We start from the raw sequence: 22,355 nt of genomic DNA, 5'->3' as shown, positions 1-22,355 counted from the left end.
AAAAATCTAAATTTATCTGTTATTTCACATCAAATTTGCTGAAATCATTAACAAATGTGACTCTGTAAATAGCATTTTAACATGTGGAGGTCTGAAAATGAAAACAAGTTCTTTTTGCTTTATCATTTTTGTCTATTATTTGTCATGCCTATCATTAAACATAGTAGGAAAATGAAGACCATTGAATGGAAAATTTCAAGGAGGAAAAGCTCATACTAACTGTGTATAGAAAAGGTAGACTTATCACTGAAAAATAACAACTATGCCAATGCTGCCCTGGGAAGTTCCCACAAGAGCTCAGAGGGCTGGTGTCAGTGGCAATGAAGAGTCTCACTGACACTTTCAGAAGGAATATGCAGTGAGAAGTAGTAAAACTAAAGCAGTGTAACGATGTTAGTCACATTGAGATAAGGATAGCTGTGTTTTTAGTATTTTACGATGCCTGAATATGCCTTCAGAGAATTAAAGAAGCAGTTATAGATAACTGTGGTATAACACAGTTAGTAAAAAAAAAAAAAAGTGAGACAGGCCTGAAGCCAACTGTGACACTGTTTGTGTATTTGAAATTTAATAACCGTCCTATTTATATTCTCTACCTTGATCATGGAAAGCCTAATTTCTGTCTTAGAATGTCTGTTTACAAAGTCAATAAAAAATGAATAAAGATCCACAACTGAGGCTTTTCTTCCTTTACAAGTCTTAGTCTTATGAAAATTTTATGGAAAGATGAAAAACCAGTTCATTTTTTTTCTGATCAGAAAGCATTAGATAAAGATTTCGTCGTGGCTGTGGTGCTTCTATCTCTTTGTATCTCTCAGCTTTGAAAAGCTTGTTAGGCATGTTAAGCATGTTAAGGCTCTACAGAAGGATGCTGAATCTACTGGGTTGGACTGATTTTATCTGTTGTCTTTTAGATGCATTAGGTCATTTCCAGCGTTGCCATTTATGAGAAGAGTGTGTCTGCGCAGCCCGGGCAGATTTCATTGAAGAGTAGGAGTGGCTGTAGGAGTTTATTGTATGCTTTTAAATAGTTTATGTTCACTATTTTATACTGCTACTGCTTGATATTTATGAGATAACTACTGGCCATTATCAATTTAAAGTAACCTAATGTATAAGATAGAAGACCTACTTCCTTTAGAGCTAATTCATTATACACTACTGAAAAATTCTATTTCTACACAGCTTTCCTTTTAACGGCATTAAATCTTAATGAGGTATATCTTTGTTTTGAATGCAATCTTGGATTGCCTTACACTTTGGTTTAGATAGGAAAAAGTTATTATTATTTAGCTGTCTTAGAAAGATGTGTTAGTAAAATCATGCTTTTTAATTTCTCCAGTATAAGCAAGCAATTTTATGATACTAAATAGTCAAGCTGAACTTTCATTCAAAGAGGTTTCATTGTTTTAAACTTTTTTTCTGTATCTTTTCCTTTTTTTTCATCTTAGGTGCTGAAATCATTTTCTCTAGTTTTAAATATTGTCATGTTGGCATATCTTCTGCGGTGTGTAATCCGTCTTGGATGTCTCCAAAAAATTTGATTTACTCTACTAATAATTATTTACTCACTGATGATCTTATTTTTTGGCAAAATAGTAATTGTATTTTTGTTTTCTAAGTATATTCATGATTCTCCTTTTGGTTTTATTTTTCCTTTTTAAAAAAGGCTACTAAGAATCATGCTTTTTAATGTAATTCTCTTTTTGAATAATTCTTTTTTTTTTCCTCATAGGGAAAATATTTCAATATTATACCACAGCAATATCATCCTTGACATTTGCTGAGAAATATACTCTCAACTTTCATCCTAGCTTTGTGTGTGTAAGAAAATACAATAGAGGAATTAAAAGCAAATAAAAACAACAAAAAACTTCATCTCTAGATAGACATTAGTTCCATCCCTAAATCTGTGGAAACATTTCTGAATTAAGTTTTAAGTTTACATATGAATCTACGTGTAACAGGAGCAGAGTTAGGTGCAGGCTCAGCTGGCTTTCACATGCAGAACAGATGCCTCATTTCTGAATGCTGGAAAAGCAGAAATGCAGATCTCTTTCTGAAAATGAGATCCCATATAAGGATATTCTGGTAGCAAAATGCTGAGCTAACAGCCACAGAGATGGCATCCATTCATATCCCCATACCCGCTAAGTCGGGAAAGCCTTAAACAGTCTCAGCCACCGGCAGGGGAAATGGGGAAGGCAAAATTCACATGGCAGTCTGAGCTTTTGAACTGCAGAGTTCAAAATCATGAAGTATTGTCACAAATGACTCAGGTGCCAGTGGGGATAGGAACTTCAGATGGAATGTACCATGACCCAGGTGTGGATATCCCTTATAGGCACTTTGCTAGGGTTACCAAGTTAAATGCCTACACTACTGCAGGAGTAACACAGAGAGAGAAGAAGGTTGGGGATACTCTCAGATGCACTGAATTCTTCTACAAGCAATTGCCCTATTTTCAGTAAAAAGAATAGACTTTAAGTCTTTTAAATTAAGTGATATGGCCAATTGCCTAAGTTTGGGTAGTGTAGATCCTTTCTGGACACTCGGGACTTTAGATGAATAACATTTAAACAGTGCTGCAGTTAGTAAGGAAAGTAAAATAAAACACATCAGTGGTTTTGTAATTTTTCTGAAAGCCCTTTTAGCTTTGTATGCTAGAGTAGTGTTTGGATTTATTTAGAGGCCTGGATTCCCTGTAACTTGCACTTGTTCTTGAAATAGGGAAGTCAAACCTTGCAAAATTTCAGGACTCAGAAAGGTAGTTTATTAATAAACTTTCATCTTTATTCCATTGCTTTTTCAACTACATAGTTCATAGATATATGATTTCTGAAGATAAAAGTAAAATGCCAGTGACTACTTCTAGGGATTGTGGAAATCTCTTTCAGTGAGCTAAAATAGAAGTTTTTGTTACGTATTTCTGTTATATATTTCTGTACACAGCCCTTCTCTTGGCTGCAAGGTTGGTGTTTCCTTTGCTAGGAGAGTGTGCCAGGCAGTGCCATGTGCCTTGCCAGCTACTCCTCCCATTCTTTTGTGCTTGCTATTCCCCAAAAGATATTTTAGAGTTGGCAATAAACTGGACAAAAACTTTTTGTTTCAGATTATGCTATGATTTTTTTTGTATCAGGATAGCATTTTTCTTTGGCATGTAAGCATTTTTGACTGAGAGCTGTTACACTTCCTGCGCTTTACCTTTCTATTATCGGAACTGGTCAAGCTGATAGCTTTATTTTCCCCAGCTTCAGATAGTTCTTCTCAATTTTAAAGTTAAATACTTCACCTCATGATCACAGTTTTTCCTTGATGTTGCTTTTTGTTCTCACCTAACTGCCCTATTCTTTTTTACTACACCTACACATTTTTCTCTGTTCTACAAATGTCAGTGGCATTATCATAAATCATGCTTTAATAATAAAAGCCATGCCTTTATCCAGTCCTCTTTATTCTAACACGTTTGTTTCTTGGTTCTCCCACTTAGAGTTAACATTCCCCAAATCTTTGGAAGCCATATACAGTTTACTTGTTCCCATAGTCTTTTCCTTCATATGAACTGTGTTCTCCAACGATGTCTGGTAATAACTGATGTGTTTCCTGTCACAGTGCTTGTCCTGATGGAGTAGGGCAACGTAAAGTGTTTTATGAACTTAATTTACCCTCTCCCTTCTTGTATCCATTAACAATCACACGATTATTAGTTTTAAAGCAAAGCTGGCTAGACTTGGTCAGCAAGTTGGAATACTTTTATCAATATTTTTGTCAGTTGACCAGGTTCAGCAGTTATGAACACAAAATAATGAATCTGTTCACATTGTGATTGCAAAGAAAATTGTGGCACTCTGAGCAGTGATACAAAGATCCTATGATGTTTCTGCAGACTCAGAAAGGTAATGCTTCTGGGAAAGGCCACATTTTTAGAATCCGCTGGCCATATTATTAGCTTTCATTGCTTTGCAACACAAGGACACAAATTAAAAATGGTCCATACCCAATTTTCTCAGGAATATCACAGACTTCTGAAGCTCCATTAAGAATAAGTAAGCATCGCATGATCTTGTTTTTGACAGCCAAACATTTACTTGGAGTGATGCTTCTGATTAGAGAAATTATAGCAGTCTGTAAGAAATTATATTTCTGCTTTCTAGTTCAAACTTCTACTGTCTTTTTCCCAAATGTAAGCCTTGCAAACCTCCTGCACAACAACTTCAATCTTGTCAAGAGAGATGTAAACTATATGTATAAAGCAGTCTTCCCCCAAGCTGTTATCTTTTATGTATATAGAAAAATTGTCATGAATGCGAATCATTGGACTATGGAATTGGCTTCTTATAAGTAGGATGTCAGCATTATATCTTGGAAACAAAAAGCCTGGAAATGCACTGCAAGGACCTGCCTGTATCCGCAGGGAGAGCATTGTGTTGGAACAGTCATAGCATGTGGTATGAATGCAACCCAAAGAAGCTGTGAAACAGCAGTATTTAGTGAAGATATCTACTGCATTTTTCAATGTTAAAGCCAGAATATTTATCTATATCATAGTTTAAAGAATACAAAACTGGTATCAACGGGATTCTGAGAGAATACATGAGTGTCTTGCAAACACTGCTGAAATGAAAGAATGAGAGGAAAAGGAAAACTCTGAGAAGGTAAAAAAGTAAGCAAAAAAATTTGAGGAAAATTCGAAATGTCAGACTAACAATGCAAAGGAGATTTTTTGAAAATATCGATGTGCTAGAAAAAAAATCTTATATAGAAGATTGAAAAATGAGATGGGAAATTCTACTATTAAAAAGCAGATAAAATCCAATGCTCTGTAAGATTTCAGAAGCCTTTTGGACTACAAAAATAAGTTTTGCCTGGAGAGTAAATAAAATGACTACTGCTAACAATCTTATGCAATTCAGTATGACAGAACTATCAATATATAGAAGAAATTTCAGAAGTTTTTTTAAAAAAATTGTTTTACAAGGAAATGTGAAAAAGAAACTGATAAGTCTTCTAAGACAATCCAGGCCTGTATGCATGCAAAGCCATCTTCTGCAAACTGGGTATGTTCTGTTGTTAGTAGATTTATCTATCTAAAGCAAAGATTTCAAAAAGTGAATCAAATTGTTACATAATCTTTTTTGTATTTCTCATAGAACTGTGGAAATTCACCTCCCCCTCAACTACCAGTAAATTTATTAAGTTATGGTAAATCAGAATGCTAAACTTTCCATAGGCAACTAGATAGTTAAAATGGAAGGGACATCGTGCATAGTACACATTTAAAGGAAGTATTATAAAAATATACGTGTAAATAAAAAATGGAACTAATAGTGAGAATTGCTCTTAAATTTTTTCAAAAGCAACTTTCCATCAATCTGCAATTGTCATAGAAAGTAAATGTTAAAAACAGTTCCATATGTTCAAAATATTTTCATGTTGCTTCAAAATTTCTGTTTCAGGGATTTAATCACAATCTTTTAGCAATCTAGGAAATGACAGATTAGCTAATATAGGGATAAATTGCAGTTATGTGTTAAGTTATTTTAGGTATTTGGCTAATTATTAAGTATTTTTTTTCTCTTCCCTCTCTCGCTATTTAAGACATTGACTTGAATACAAACCAAGAAGAATCAACTGCATTACAGTAATGACTTAGCATGAAATGTGTCCATGTTTCAACAAGAATCCTGGAGCTATGCCTAGGAATATAGTATGGCAGAGAGGGAGAGGATGAACATGTTTTGTAGAAACAAGAATAAATGGCCAACAAGTGAGTGTTAGGAGTAAGAGTGGTATTTTAGATCAAGTAGAAAAGACTTTGTAAATATATTTGTATAGACTTTGTATATTTGCTGTGACTTCTGCAGCATTAGGTAGTAATATTAGAACACCATTTTTCTTTTATCCAGCTGCACTGTATGTTGAACTAGCTATTTTAAAATATTTGTTTCATCTTTTACTTCTATTCAGGAATGAGGCGTCATTAATGTGTGAACACTGGAGATGCTAGTACAGACCTGAGAATACCAGATGAGGCCGTTCAGTTTTGTAAATACTTAAGTCTTTCTTAAGAATATTTGGTTTTTATACTATGTGTAAGAAATCAGAGGGCATATGAATGCCAAGAGAGGTTAGCTGGGATTACAAAGGTTGATCTATAATATCTTAGCCTTTGGCATATTAGTGAGTTTAAAGATTTCAGTATTTTTCACTTGTAAATTACTTTCTCATTTATCTACTTAGGAAAATGAGATTTATTTGCATTTAAATAAATAAGTATAATACTGCTGGTTCTAAGGAACATTCATTTTTAATTATGCAACAAGGAATATTTAATGTGTTTAATTTTAAAATCCTTTCCAAGGAAACCCAGACAGTCTTCCAGTTACCTTCTCTAGTATTTACATATGGGAAACTATACCTTTAAGATACTGTTATAAAATACATTTGTACTTATGGAGAAGTTCTTGTTAAAAAGTGCAGATCTGTAAACTTCTGTTATATAAATTCTGAACATCTCAAAGTACAGAAGTAAAATTCTCCCAGTTCAGATGCATCCAGACTAATTCTGGGCTAACGTTTAGGTTATGTTCTCAACTGGCAGGGTTTCACAGTAAAACATAACAGATTTTTGGCACAATAAAGATGAGAAAGCTCTCAATATATAACGTTTGATCTGTGGCAAAAAGTGTAGAAGAGAATTTCTGAGCCTTTGAAGAGTTTGGAGGGATCTAGGTTGTCAAGCTACAGGTGAAAAGCAACTTTTTATGTTTGTGTCATAGAATGGTAAATTGTAAATGAGATATAAACAGAGAAAGACGTAGAAAGACCATTGTAGAACTCTTTGAATTTGGAGCTCAAGTCAGGGAGCTTATATAAAATATGCATATGACTATAAATTGAAGAAGCGTAAATACAAATACTGAATCAATTGGAACAAAGATTGAGATGCAAGATAAATCCTGTTTGGGAATTAAGATACTTTCCATTATTTCTATTTTTTATTATTTTCTCCATAATACATATATTTTTATGTAGCAGGTGTCAGTATCCTCCTAAGATATCTTCCTTTTTGTTTATGATAACAGAATCCTTTACATACGATTTTGCTCCTTCTGTTCTTAGAGTCATTTTCCTTATGGGAATAAAACTATTGACAGCAAAACCAAAGCAAGAAGTGTTTGAAAATCAATGAATTTACAGAGCAAAAATACACAGTGAGCAAATATACACAAGTTTAGTGATAAAGCAGTAGTTGAAATTGGAATCTTACTAAGATATACAGGAATTGGGTGATATTTTGAGTGGATTTTTACCCACTTGTGGCCACCATGAAATCTGTTGTGTTGGGCATATTCACTACCTCCTGTTCTTGATCTGCCAAACAGATTTTATAATAAAATCTTGCCAGAAAGGTTGGTGACTTCCTTACTTTGAAAATTCATTATTTAAGAAAGCCATTACTGGTTTTACTAGAGGCTGGGTGATCTAGAGAATTAATTGTTACAAACGTTAATGATTTTATTATTTCAGGTATTTCAGAGCCATCTCCTCTGGTTAATCTTTCCAAATGTGAACCAAATATTGCTTGTGGATTCTGTGATTCTGTGGGCAAATTTCTCTGTCATTTAGACAGCTTCTCATAATTCTGCAAAATAAGCAGAATACAAGTGACAAGATTAGATTTTTTTCAGGAGCTTTTTTTAGCCATGATGGGATGTGCTGTACAACTCACGTATTGTTGGGGAGAGCAGTGAGAGGAGGTCAGCTTAATTATTGAACTTATTTGGGGGAAGAAAGGCTGAGATTGGTTCTGAGAGAAATGACCAAAAAGCAGAAGTCTGCTGACATTCACAAGATCCAGGAGGACAGAGGTGAATTTGTCTAGTCAACAACAATGCTGGTTTTAATTCTGTGGAAATAAGTCATTTTGTAAGTTTTTCACATTCTAATTACGTATCTGAGTCAACACCACAACTATCAATGTTGTAACTGATTATTGAATTTTGTAACTGATTTCGTAACTGATGAATGAACCTACAATCAAATGAAAGGTTAAAGATAATTTAGTTTTGGATTTACGAGGTTGTCTTCTGTCAGCGAACACTGAGCTACTTGGAGAAAGTCATTTTTGCTACCAGTGCATTACGTAGTATACTAAAGAAAGAACTGTGGTACTTTCTTAAGATATTCCTCTGCTATTTCACACATCATTTCTTTCACATTAGCAGAATGCTACTTCAAAGGAGAACAATCCCTTTGACTCAGAGGAGATTGGCTTCTGAATTTAATTCTCACAGTGAACAGGTTGCTTAAACATTTCTGCCTCCAGAGCAAAAAGCACAGATCATGGCAGTGAAAATTATCTAAAAAAACAGTCCTTCGCTTGTGGTCTTCACATGGAATATATTCACAATTCCGTTCTATTATAACAAGACGTTGTAAACACGCACCTCCTATTGCTTGGAAATGAAAAGCCTTCTGTGCAAGGATAAGCTTTCATTTTAGCTACTTACAGCAGAAAAGTATATTGCCTGGATCACACACTTTGATCCACTGACACCAGGAATAGGAGTTTCCAGAGATATCTATTAACTAACGATAGTTTTAACAATAAGTTTTGCATAGTAGCTAATCCCACGTGAAAAGTGGGAAATTTCTCTACTTTCTTCTTTGTTTTCTGAGTATTGTGACATGAGTTGAAGCATATCATTGGTCATATTCGTCAAAAGTGAATGAAAGAGGGAAGATAAACTTCCTTTAAAATGATTTCCAATCTTTTTAAAACATTTTTTTTCAAAAAATTTAAATGAGCATTTGATTCTCATTTTCTGAGATACTAAACCAAACAGATTTCATGTTCTTAAAAGAGGATCAGTTTTATAAATGAGCAGCAGTTCCCTCAGGAGAGCAAGGGATCTCTTGTGACTCCCAACAGCCATCATATGACAGTTTTCTCCTGTTCTTATTGTATGCCCCAGGCAGATTTTTTAGATGCTAATAAGCTCTGTTTTTTCCTCCTTGGTATAACAGTATTTTGTCTTATATAAGAACAGAATCCTGAGCATGCTTCCTGTCGCTATTACAGATCCAAATATCCCCAAATATTTAACAGAAATTATAATTCTTATTTTAAGATTAAACCTTTTGCTACTTTTGGGGGGTAATCCTAAATCACAGAATGGGAAGATTTCTGAATCTGTGTGGAATATAATCCGAAAGACGCTCAAATATAATTATAATAAATTAAGTTCTGTCTGTTCAATTATTATGTATGTACTGCACTGAGTAACGTATCAAATTTATTAAGTGCTATTAGGTTCTGAAGTTCAAGAAAGTAGCTTGAAAATAAAAGCTCAGGTGTGTCTGTTTTTTTTGAAAACACTTAGAATAATCTAGGAGGCTAGTTTTACCTTTAAAATAAAAAAATAGAAAATAATAATAATAATAATAAAAGCTAAACTGAATTTGTAAACTTTTCTGAGAATATGTGCACAGAGAAACTTTTCTTATTTATAGCTTCTGCTTTAGAAAAACTGTGTACAGCTCTTTAGATTGATAACAAATTAGGACCAGACATAGCATTTTGTCTGGGCATTCATAACCTCTAAGTGGCTTTACATTTTCAAGTAGTTCTTCAAGTACTTATTTGTAAATGAATGCCTGGAATTGAACCAGATGTCTCATCAGCTTTAGCACTGTTTCTATAACATAGAGAGAAGCAGAAAGAAGACCATAAAGGAGCAATAATGAAAAATAAATAGAATCATGTAATAAAAAGTATTTAATTGTATTGACCTTTTCTATGGAAGAGAGGCATTTGACTTTTATGTAAAGCAACCGGCACACAAACCTGTGACAGCTTTCAAGATTGTACATTTGTTATTGATATAGAAATTTTCTCTATTTTATCTGGATTTTTAATAGGTGCATTTTAGTGGAGAAGTAAAAAAGGAAACTGACATTTCTATGTATGAATCCACTTTTTTAAATCTTTAAATGCAAATTAGATTCATCAGTTTCTCTTTCAATCTAAACTTGACGTTAAGAGACAAATTAAAATAACCCTTAGCTTACAAATTGGTTTAAGCTGGTGTTGAGTAATATGTGAAGCAAATGGTAGAAAGAAGTAACTGCAAGTGTTAGAGTGAATACCTCTGTTCTTTTAATTTCTTGCATACTTCTGATAATTATTTTTCGTGCTATAAATTCTCTATTTTATCCTGTATTTTTCTTTTCATCATATTAGTGCTGAAAGACTCATATACCTGGGACAATCAGGCAAATTAATTCAAATTGAATTTTAAAGTGGATTAATTAAGTTACATTAAACCCCTATGTAAATTCTCTTCTTCAGAATTAAAATGGCTTTTATTTAATATTCTTTAGAAGTGAATTAAGGTAAATCAGATTACGCTCTACTGTTTAAGAGTGTCTTTCTTCAAAGTAATGTCACCTAAAAGTTAATTTCTGGGGGATTGTTTCCCTAAGGAATTTCTTATAGGAGAGCCCTAGAAATTTTTTCTAGCCTCCAACAATTGTCTCAGGTTAGCTGCTATGTGGTAATGGGCCATGCTAACCTGTTTACAAAAGTTGGGTGTGCACATAACTACCAACCCTGAATGCAAATGCAGGTCAGTGCTTCCAACTAGCGGACTGCTATACTATTGAGGCTTATGGTAAAAAGGGAAAAAGTATATTCTTTGGAGAACACATGTTGTAAAACATATAATTTAATGCATTTCTTATTAACAGAGGGAAACTCTCTAGTTTGTTCTGAATGCAGAATTTTGTGTGTGTGTTTTGACCCAAATATCTATTTTGTTCCCCATATGAAAAAAAATGGAAAATGTATTTTTTTCATTGATTCAAAATAGACTTGACAGTGCAATTCTATGCTTGACAAGCATAAGGGTTCTTCCTTATTAAGAGCCAGATTCTAGAAGCAAACTAAGCAAAGAACCTGCATAGTATTTCATTCTATTTTTTTGCATCGGGTTTGACAGTGGAAGAAACAACCGTAGTGACCACTTATCTTAACTACTGACATTGAGGAAGACAGCGACACATTTCACAAAGCAGGCTTCTCTCTAGTGAAGGTATGGTGCTTTCCATCCACAGAACAGAAATGGGGAGTAAGCTTGCTCTCTTGGAAAGATAATTCCAGGAACATCATGCTAGTGTCCTGTCACTTGTGCTGGCCAGACCATGGATTATCAAACCAAAATCATAACCAAACCATAATACGGATAAGAACAAAAAAGGAGAGACCAAATGAATCAGAAATGCTTTTGTGTTGCTTCTATGTAATTCCATTTTAGTAAGGGAATATCAGCTAGGTTTTGACTTACTACTAGTTTTGTTTTTCCTTCTTTTATTGTAGTTTATTATGCTGACATACATCTTTATGTTGGCCTGGCTCGGCGTTACAGCTTTCACTTCTTTGCCTGTTTACATGTACTTCAATCTATGGACCATTTGCCGAAATGCCACCTTAGTGGATGGAGCTAATCTCTGCTTGGATCTTCGCCAGTATGGTATGTAAGTGAAGAACACTAAGATGCAAGTTTTCAAACAAAGTCACTTCCCTTCCAAGTATCTAAGATGAACTATCTTAGTGTTTATGAAACAGTTCTTAACACAAAAAAAAAGGTAATGCACTTTTCATAATTTCACCCAGTAGTCATGGCACTGAACAGGATATTAGGGATTTGCTTCCACTGAATTTCACAAAGGAAATTAAAGCAAAATTGTCAGTCTTCCTAAAGTACTAAAATTTTGGCTGTGGACTTCTATTTTGTCTTTCCTTTTAGAACTGCTGAAACTTGTACAAAATGCTTCATTAGTCACTGTTCTGTAGAATGACTATTTAATCTTGTGGGCAGCACACTGATTTTGAAACATGACATTCTCTATTATCATCTATCCTTGAAGAGTCTAAATATTAATGCATATTGAATACAATATTTACTTAGTATTATTTATATATTGAGAAGAATATAAATACTAATACTCATAGAAGGAGATATGGGGAGCTACAGGCTCAGCCATGAAGTTTGGAATACAAGGAGGATATACACAGATATGTGTGTATGAGGGATGAAAAATATGGAGAAAGGGGGGGTTGGAATCTTTAAAAGTCTGAGATATGTTGGCAATGTCAATTCAATTTCTTTCTATCCGAAGACTGATTTGACTGTAGATGTTCTAGGTATTGGTCATTCCTCAGCCCACCGAGCCTTTCGTATTCATATTGTTACTAGGCAGCTTTTTAGCGTCTAATTCTCTTGTTTCCTAGGCCTAAGATAAAATTAATATGTATTATCAATTATTATGTTGAGATATAAAAAGCTGTGTATTGCTTTGGAATGAAACAGTTTGCTTCATATTGAATATTTCATTTCACCTGAAACAAAATATTTCATGTTATTGTTTTAATGAGGGGGAAAAAATGTTTTTTACTTTTTTTCAAGAATGCACGTGTATTGAAAAAGAACGTATCTGTATAGATCTCACCCAGAGTCTTCATTCTTCTGTCTATGAGATTTTGTTTTCCTAATACTTAAGCATGTTTTATTATTAATTTTATTTAAAATGTACATATAGTGCTTACATATTATTCTGCACTTATGTTTATCTTCCCCTAAACAGTCCAGTCCACTGTAAAAATGTTGATAGTAGGAACAAATGCTTTACCATTTTTCTTGGTAGCTGAGTTATAGCTGCTTTCTTCAAGCTAGTTTTGATTTAGGAATCTAGTAGGATTTTGTATCTAATCATCAGCTAAAGCAAACAATATAGCAATTTCAATATCAATAGTTCTTCTTGTTGATAGAAATAGTTATTATAGCAAAGCATGATTTTTGGATAATGCTTTTATAACTACTTAAAGAAGCTTTGTACCAGATCAATAGATGTGAATACAACATATGGCACATTCCTCAACATGAGGATAAAGAACATTTATTAATAAAAAAGCAAGGTAAGTGCAAAACACTGACTGCAAGTTGTTATTTTCTTGTAGTCATTTTCTTGCAAGTTATTTTCTGATGATCAAATCTAAAATGATGATATTTTTAAAAATGGCTAAATATGATTACCTGCAGGTATTTCCTACCGCAGTTTTCGCTAAATAGGTAATATGTCAATTTTGTGACACTTTGAATAGGGGAAACCGATTTGGTTGTAAAGTTCTGCTTGTGGCCTGTTGCCAACATTCCTGGCTCATATGAAGTAAGCTGCAACATAGTTGGAGTACTAAATACTGTGCATATTTATTTTGCTGCAGGTATTGTAACTATTGGAGAGGAAAAGAAAATTTGCACCATGTCAGAAAGTTTCTTCAAGATGTGTGACTCTAATGAGGTGAGAAAATGTGATTATATTTTTGCAAAACCATAACATACATTATAATAGAAAGTAACTGATCTGTATGCTTTCTTCTTACATTTAATGTCCAATCTTACTTAAAGTGATGGAATGAAATCCCAGTGGAAAATACATCAAGTACTTTCTCTACTCTTTTACCAGATTATAGCCATCAGTTTTCTAAACATATGTTTATTTTAATTTTTTAAAGAATCCATTAAGCCAGGGCATTGAAAATGATTGCTGTTGTGAATGGAAAAAAAAAAAAATGTGCAAAGAGGACAATTTTCCCGTATATTTTTCTCTTTGCTTTTCCCTTAGGCAAAAGCTACCTATTTCAGTGCACCTGAGCTTTTTTGTTTTTGTTTAAATGAACAGAGAGAAAGACAAGAGAAATAAAATGATTTCTATCTGAAATAGATTGCACTATCTCCACGTTAAAGGAGGCAGTAAAATAATCCAGAGGGATGACACAGGCTTTAGTTCATTTTATTGGCTAGGCAAGATCTTTGAGATAACAATATCCAGCCTTAACTGGCACCATTGCCATAGAGATGGGCTTTCAATTAGTAATTAGCAACTGACAATTAGCGCAACTTGCTTATGGGGGGGTGGGAGAGAAAAATAATGCTAAAATGCTATAGTGTTACTTCACCCTGTGTGAGGGGCCTCTCAACCCTGGAAGAAAATGAAAATGCTAGCGTTCCTACACTCTGAATGTACAGGGAACCCCGATCCCTGTTCAGATAATCACTGCTAGACTCTGTCTGTATATCTTTAGGAAAGGAGTAGGTGACTGTGGGATGATCATCCTCACAAGGTGGTCCTTACAGTATCTTTGGGCAAGTTTTTGGCCCATCATCAGGCGCTTTGCAAGCCTACCAGCTCTTTAGCGAGTTGGGTATTTCCTTGCAAACGTTAGCTAGGTTGGATCGCCTTGGCCCTGCAAGACTTCCCCCTCCCTGTGTTGTTGGGAAAAGCACCCAAAGTCACACCATCGCTTTTCTGCTGTGAGTGCCAGAGCCCTGTGAGCTCTGGCAGAGCTAATGCACATCAGTTTTGTTTTTAGCTCTTTACTCGCCCATCAGAGACCAAAATTTGGATCCCTCTGAAATCAGTGGGTGTTTTGCTACCTCTTTTGCTTGTTCTTATCCTCCCTAAAAAAATCTTCTTAGCCTGAAGTTACACAATCTGCCGCCTTTTATACCAAAACTTAAGAAAACGGAACCCTTACTATGCAGCCAGTCCTCAGCAGGGGCTACTATATAAACCAGCTGTAAAATGAAAAACAGCCGTAAGACTTTGATTTGGTGAGGTAAGGAGGAAAGAGGTGTCTAACTTGGATTATTTCAGTAATCAATCAAGTGTATTTTGTAGCACTATGAAAAAGCTTACCAGCAAAAATGAGAGCGCAGTGCAATAATATGTGAGTATGGGAACCTGCAGCTGATGGAGGAACAGGGTTTCCTTACACCGTCTCTGAGGAAAGCCCTGCATCCACTTGCTGGTCTAGTTAGATGATATTGTGAATGTATTTGCTGTACACGTACAACTGTACATGTATAAAAAATGCTGTACTGTCTTAGTTTAAAACGATTATTTTTAATTCTTATTATATTTAGTTACTTTTAATTATAATTTTAAGGATTGCTGGGACTTTATTCTTGGTATAAGCATTATTACAACACAGATACATGTACAGTGCTGCGTGGTGGCATTGGTCTTCCAGAAAAAAAAATTAACAATCATTACTTTTGTAGAGGGTGACACTAGGAAGATAGTTATTTACACTGTGCTGTTCAGCCTTTTCGTTCAGTTTCCAATTACCATTACTGCCAAGTAAGTCCTTTTCTCTGTCGCCCTTTGCAGCTAAACATGACGTTCCACTTGTTCATCGTGGCGCTCGCTGGAGCTGGAGCAGCAGTCATTGCTATGGTAAGCTACCCTGCACCTTGCCCGAGCTCGTGTCCTCTGAATCACGATTACGCTCTGATTCCTACTTAGCATCAGTCATTTAGGTTTGTGCAATATCAGTGCTATTAGCAAAATATAACTCTCTAATAGAATAGTACCTCTTGTTGTGTGTGTTTTTTAATATATTCATGAATTCCTTTCAAAGTAGAATGTTCTGATTGTGTTTTTAAATATAAAATTCCTTCAAACAGATGCAAAGTCACTTTACTGCTCCCTTGCTCGGTTCAGACAAGTGTCTTCTGGAAGCCTCAATAGTAATATTTGTTTATGATCTCTGTCTTTTTTTGGTAGCACAGGCTTGCCATGCTGCTGTGCTAGGAATAGACTCTTTTTGTTAATTCTGTGCACATATATAAATGTCTCAGCTTCAGGATTAATTTTTGACATATTACCTAAGATACATTGCTTTTAATATGATATTTTGCCAACAAGAATGCTTCAGGGAGATTCCATGGAGGCTACAGCCCAGTTCTGACTTTTGTTTGAGAGTGGGTGCTCTCTACCACTGAGGATTTCTATGGTACCCACTGGAACAGGGAATAAAAAATGACTGTTACTTGGTACTGAGGTATATAATAAAAGTATAAGTGATGGTGATCGCTATTGCTAGTGCTATTAATGCTTATATTAATTGGAGCTATGTTTTATGATAGCAGTACTGTTTTTCATTGAACCCTGGGGTCATAAGGTTTTTCATCTTCTTCAAACTACTTTTATTAGAATGGAGAATCAGAGAATATTCAGTGAAGCTAGTACCCTTTTCATATTAGAGTTTTTGTGCTTCCCTACAGCTTTTGCAATATCTTGTGACATTCTGCCACAGAGCTAGCTAAATTAAAATTACATATTCTAATGTAATTCTTGTTTCAAGATGACAAAAAATAAACATAATAGTAGAATACTAAGTTATACTAATAATTTAATTAGTTCACTCTGGGATTTTCCAAAAATAGACTCTGAATAAATGGCAACCATGTAGTAATTTTTGTGTAAATACGTTATTAGTAGTAACATTATATATGCTAGTGAACATTATTTATGCAGTGCAGTATTGTTTTGAGATATATTCACATCTAATGGAAGGCTGATCATATTGTTAGTTGCTCAGATAAGCATTCTGCCTTTCCGAGAAGATTTTTGAAAGCTCTCTTTTTCCTAGATATAGCCCTCAAAAGAGTAGAAGGTAGTAGGGATCAGCAGAGGGTCAGGATACAAAATGTGCAGAAGCCATCTGAGAGGACTGGATACTAACTTCCCTCATATGTTCTGTCACTAGAAGACTCTTAAAAGCATTAACTTAATGAAGTTATTGTCTAGTGTCTTTGCATGTCTCCACAGCAGTAGCAGATCTCTGGGTCGATGAGTTCTTAACGAGACTTTTTTCACAGAAAAATGAGATTAAACTCCAAGTCTCTTACAAGAGAGGAAGCTCATGGTCTTATTGTAAATTTGCAAGATTTCTTTTTTTAATTATTATTTTCAACTAGAGTATACTGTCTGACTACTCTAGTCAAGTATCTTGTATTTATTACAAAATTATTATTACCAGTTAATAATAGAACTTCATCACCCAGGATGCATAATTTAAATGGTAAAACCAGTTTGGCAGTTTTAAATCATGCCAGTGAGAGGCTTTGCTAGTATCTCTTTTGGAGATAGGGACATTTCAAAGAACAAAAGTATTTAATGCATTCAGAATTCTCTAACTCTGTAAGTTTTTGTCATAAAACTTATTAATGAAAATAGTTTGTTCATAAATATTAGGACCATCTATCACCAGGATACTTTTCATTAATCTGTGTTTTAAAAATATAACTCAGAAAAAAACATAGGCATTTATTGTGAAAATGAATAATATTGTTATTTCTTCTGTCTGGATAGAAATAAAAGTCCACACAAATAATCAAGTAATATGATTTTTTATTTTTATTGTTGTGTCATATAGAAGCAGATGTCATGAAGTGGTTTAACTGTAAATGCTAGCATCTTAAAGGGTTGATTATAAGACTAGTAAAAACACTGCCTGTGATGATTTCTGAGAACCATCATATCAAAACTATATTATAAGTTATAGAGTTTCTTCTCAAAAGTGATGATCTAAACCAGTATTCTTCTGCCCAAACTTCCCCATTCTGTAACATCAATAGGCTGTCAATTCTCCTGAAATCAAAAGGGGTGATGGGAATGTGTAGTTCTCCTCCAGCATACTTGTGCTCTTTTGCAGGATGTTAGTTGCAGGTGAGGGGTAGAAAAACAATTCTTTAGATTTTGCCCAGCTGAAATAAGGAAATGCAAATTCTAGATAGCTATACAGAGCTAAAAGGTCGAAGCAGCCTTTCTCCTCTCAGAAGAAATCTAAACAGGAGCAGAGACCCTTACTTGGAGTCCTGTGTGTGTCTGTAATTGATCCGTCCTGAGGCAGGCTGTGGAAGCTGCCCTGGCTCAGTTTGAATAAGCCTTGACCTGGCCCCGCAAGCTTCAGGCTAATCAAGTCATGAAAGTGTGAAATGCAATTAGACAGCCACTTAGAGATGACCTCCTTAGTGTGACTATTTTAGCCAGGAATTTGCTTTTAAATAATAAATTATTGGGAAAAAAAAGAGTTTGCAGGACTTTGAATGGTTTCAATCTGCTCTGAATAAAGCTCAAAATATTTGCTATTTTTTTTTGTATGGAGAAAGGCCTTACAGGACTGGACATGGTAAGACTTTATTCTCAAATTGTTGAGTCCCCGATTACACAGGATTGTTTTAGCACATTACATATGTGCTATATATATGATTATATAATATGCACATGTATTTGAGATTATATTCATTGTTTGAGTGAAAGTCACTATTTTCAGGAAAGTCACCCACTTGTGGTAAATATGCACTCCAGAAGAGTTTTCAGTAGCTATGCCAGAATTTTGGTTCTGTACATTTTTCAGTTAGGCATGTGAGGGGAAAAATGGGAGTATAATGAACATCAGACTGTGGCCAATGCACCATCAGAGTATTTTGTCATTGTTTTATGATTTTGGATGATGATTCCAGGAATATCACTATGTTTTTATATTGAGAAAACTAATGTACATATTCGCGTATCACACAGTCTTCTAGCTCTCAGGATGTAAAAGGTGAAGGGCTTAGATACCACCCTGGTTCATTTGTTCATGGTTATCTTTTATATTTTCAATAGTCATGGCCACCAACTGCTGGTCAGTGTAGCATCAACAGCTTTGAGTTGAGTAACCCAGGATTAGTAAAGCTCAAGCTTGAAATTTACATGTATTTACATATCTTGTTTACATACATAAATGTATGTACATTTATTTCTGTACTACTGGCTGACTTAACAGTTCTGATGAAATTCAAAAATCTATAGTTCTGACTTTAAACATGCTGCATTCTGACTCGCTATGTTGCTTTCTAGCCCTGTGACACTGTCATCTCTTTTGCAGGTTCATTATCTCATGGTCTTGTCTGCTAACTGGGCCTACGTGAAAGATGCTTGCAGAATGCAAAAGTATGAGGATATTAAGTCAAAGGAGGAACAAGAGCTTCATGATATTCATTCTACTCGCTCTAAAGAGCGGCTCAATGCATACACATAAGGGAAACCTGGTCTTACTTTCTAACATTTGAATGCTTTCTTGTTTAACTAAAGGCCATCCAACCATCTCAAAAAACAATTGAAAGTGCTTCTCACAAAAGATAGTTTAGGTGACTTACATGTCACCCATGTACAATTCTTGGCTGTCTAGCACTTGTCTCTTAATTAGTTCTTACTTCGTGTAACCATTCTCTACCACAAAGCTCCTAAATAGCCTTTCCTGAATCCTTTTAAGCCAATTAGTTCTGCTAGATCAAGGATACTATATTATTGTCAAATACAAAAATGTGTTTGATTTTTTTTAATCACTTTGTATGTGTTATGCATAACACCTTTTGCATTATTTCTTATATGTTTTTGAAAAAAATAACTTTTTATACTTTTTGGTTTTAAATTCAATACTACTTTAACTACAGGTATACTTCAAAGGGACCATTGTACATGATGTACAATATACAGAGAAAACACTTTGAATTTCCTTTATATTTGGAAATATTGCCAGATAGACCCTGCTCAACTTGAATGAAGGTCCTAAGAACATTTTAAGCAATCAAAGGTGCAATTTCTAAATTTATAATAGTGGGTAAAAAGAAAAAAAAAAGAAAAAAAAAAGAAAAATGAAAAAAAGATTTGAAAAAAAAAAAGAAAAAAGTGCTTCTTATCTTTGTTAACATTGTATTATTCTTGATGTTTTTAAAGACTATTCTCTTGTTCCAAGTTCCATGGGTGATGATTCCTGTTTGTATTGTGAGCATGCAGACCGTGGTGCTAACAATGCATGGCCACTTGCCTTTTTAAGGAATTCAATACCACGGTTACCTGTTAAAGAGTTATGGTATATAGACAATTGTTAATTAAGTGATATAGTTAACCATAGTTTTTTACAGAATGATCTCTCTTTAATTCAATGATAGTTATGCTAAATTGGAACTGTTCATATGATGATGTGAGAAATTGCTGCTTAGCTACATTTATGAAAGTAATATATCAAAAATACAGTGACCGTAGGAATCGGAAGTGTTTTTACCTGCTTTAAAAATTTAACTGGATTGCACCTGTCTGAACTGTACAAGATATATTAAAAGAGACTTCCATAAATGTTGTAGCGTGGCTTCTAGTTTTCCTACACATACTGTTTTACCTGTAATATGTTAAAGTAAGGTGAAAGACCACTACAAATCTTATTGTTTGAAAGTGTAGTAATATATTTGAGCCTTTATTTTGGTAGGAAAATGTTATCAGAAATGTAGGTCATCCTAATTTGAAGGAATTGTATCAAAAACAGAGCAAAAAACCTATTTAAAAAAGTATTATTGGACCAAATTTGGTGATATCTTTTTTCTATTTTTTTTCTTTTTTTTTTTTTTGCCTATTTCTAATGCTACAAGAATGCTGTAAAGTGTCTTTTAAAGTGATGTAGCCTGACAAGACATTTTTGTCAGTGTTAAAAATCTTAGGTAGTTTTGTGCACTTATTGGACCATTGTGAATTCTCTCTCAGTGTAAGTGCATTTCTAATAAAAATTCTTGAGTAAAACTCTTCTTTGTACTATTACTAGTCATGCATCATCAGTAATTTTTAACAATTCTTGTAGTAAGTAGAGGGTAATACTATAGTTATTTGTGGCATGATAATGCATTAAGTAATACTGATTTTTTTTTTCTTTTGCTTGTTTTGTTTTTTTTTTGTTGTGTTTTTGATTTTTTTTGATTTTTTTTTTAAACTTAGGCTATCCTAGAAGATCAACAGTTTTCTGATATGTGCAGTACCGGTATTACAGTTCTGCAGAAGTATTAGGAACCTCTTTTGGATTCTATATTGTAGTGTTTCAGTTTTGTGTCTTAAAACGTTTGTGCTGATTTTTAAAACTATGTCTTTTAAACTCATGTAATGATGTTTAATGCTTTGGGCTCTTCTCTGGTATTAGAGTTTGTATTTTCACAAAGAATGCTTTGTAGCAGGCATTACAATAATCTGTTTTGTACATAAATGTGCCAACAGCTTGATGGTGGCGTTTTTGAAATGTAGAACAAAGTGCTTGCAAAAATGTAATAAACACACTGGTGTACTTTGTGTACTTATTAACTACTTGTGTCTTGTCTCCTTTTCTTTTCCTACACTGAAGAATCCTTGCAAGCAGAAATGGAAGAAGCCTGTGCTGGTATCTTTGCTATTGTGGGAATGTTTTCAGTATTATGCATTTCTTTGTAGAGCTTATGTTTTATGTTTAGATGTCCCAGGAGACAATCTCTTTACTAGAAATTTGAAACCCCAAAGTAAAATTATAAAATATAATCTGGAGATGTTACATCAGTTGTAGAGCATGTCTTTGCCAAATCTGTGATAAAAAATTCACATTATGAACAATATCTAAAAAATAAAAAAATATATGTCTCATCTACTACTAGGTAATTCATGACTGAATTCATTCTGGCCTGTATCTCTTAAATCACATCTAGGTTCTGCCTCAGAAGAAATTCTGCCTCAATTTTGGATATTTAATTGCTTTAAAGTCACAGTCTCTTCCCATATTTCGATTACTCCAAATGCACCTCTTAAAACCAGCATTTAGTACCAGAAGCTATATATTGTAAGAATAAGGGAGTAAAATGCATTCTAAGGCAGAATTTCACAGTTCAGGAAGAGCAAAACAGGATATATTTTTAACCATATTATTTTTTATATATTTTATAATTATATATATATGTATTTTTTTTTTGGACAGGGTTATCTTATTCCCTCAGCAGCATGTTTTTTCCTCCTGCAGTCACCAGTTACCTCTTTCCCCCCTGCTCCCCAAAAAAGGTGCTTAGTTCCTCAGCAGTGCTGTGTCAGTAACTCTGCTTTCAGCACAGCTACCCAAACCATTGAATCTGCATGGTTTAGGTGATGGTGAAATGCAACACAGGCCTGGAGTTGAGTGTCCACTGCAGGGGTGGGGAGAAAGAGGCTGCCTAAGCCAGGGTATCACCTGACTGGGTTGTAAAATTAAAAGCAGGTAGCTGGATGGTAAAGCTAAAAGCAGGAGGTGGATTGATTTCTAATATGAAATTTCAATGATTTGATACATTCTTCCTTCACAAACATAACCTACTTCTAAAAAACCTATTTTCTATAATTTAGAAAAATCATTATTCTCTCTCACTCTGTACGTTTTCACATATATATACAAAACCTAAAGAATTGTTTCCAATAATTGCATTATTAGACTTACTGAAGTTGCTCTAATGTACTATTTTTTTTGGTCACAGAAGCTTAATTTGAAGCAAGATTTCTAATATATTTGTAAAAGTAATTGCAAATTCACTATTTTTAATATTTGCCATTATCAATGTTAATTTGGTGCAGTTATTTAAATTTTATTTTGTACATAATAGCATTTGAAATCCATTTATATAATTGTGTTATGCTTAGACTATTGA

The 22,355-nt window shown here is 34.2% G+C and overlaps 1 protein-coding gene across 2 annotated transcripts in view; it reads left to right on the top strand.

Annotated features, from left to right (window-relative positions):
• The window catches only part of GPM6A (glycoprotein M6A), a 110,836-nt gene extending 90,775 nt beyond the window's left edge, over positions 1-20,061 (top strand). For both annotated transcript variants that reach the window (XM_088524617.1, XM_088524618.1), the window contains exons 4-7: positions 11,381-11,534; positions 13,286-13,362; positions 15,235-15,300; positions 18,782-20,061. In XM_088524617.1, the coding sequence (XP_088380743.1) occupies positions 11,381-11,534; positions 13,286-13,362; positions 15,235-15,300; positions 18,782-18,934 (450 nt within the window). In that variant the 3' untranslated portion in view covers positions 18,935-20,061. The remainder of the gene's footprint in view (positions 1-11,380; positions 11,535-13,285; positions 13,363-15,234; positions 15,301-18,781) is intronic.
• The last annotated feature ends 2,294 nt before the right edge of the window (positions 20,062-22,355 follow it).

Source organism: Tinamus guttatus, unplaced genomic scaffold (assembly GCF_059628265.1).
Source record: "Tinamus guttatus ecotype Peru unplaced genomic scaffold, ASM5962826v1 Tinamus_guttatus_pri_ptg000213l, whole genome shotgun sequence".
Taxonomy (NCBI): Eukaryota; Metazoa; Chordata; class Aves; order Tinamiformes; family Tinamidae; genus Tinamus; species Tinamus guttatus.
Note: the sequence above shows the minus strand (reverse complement) of the source record. Positions and strands in the feature narration are given on the sequence as shown.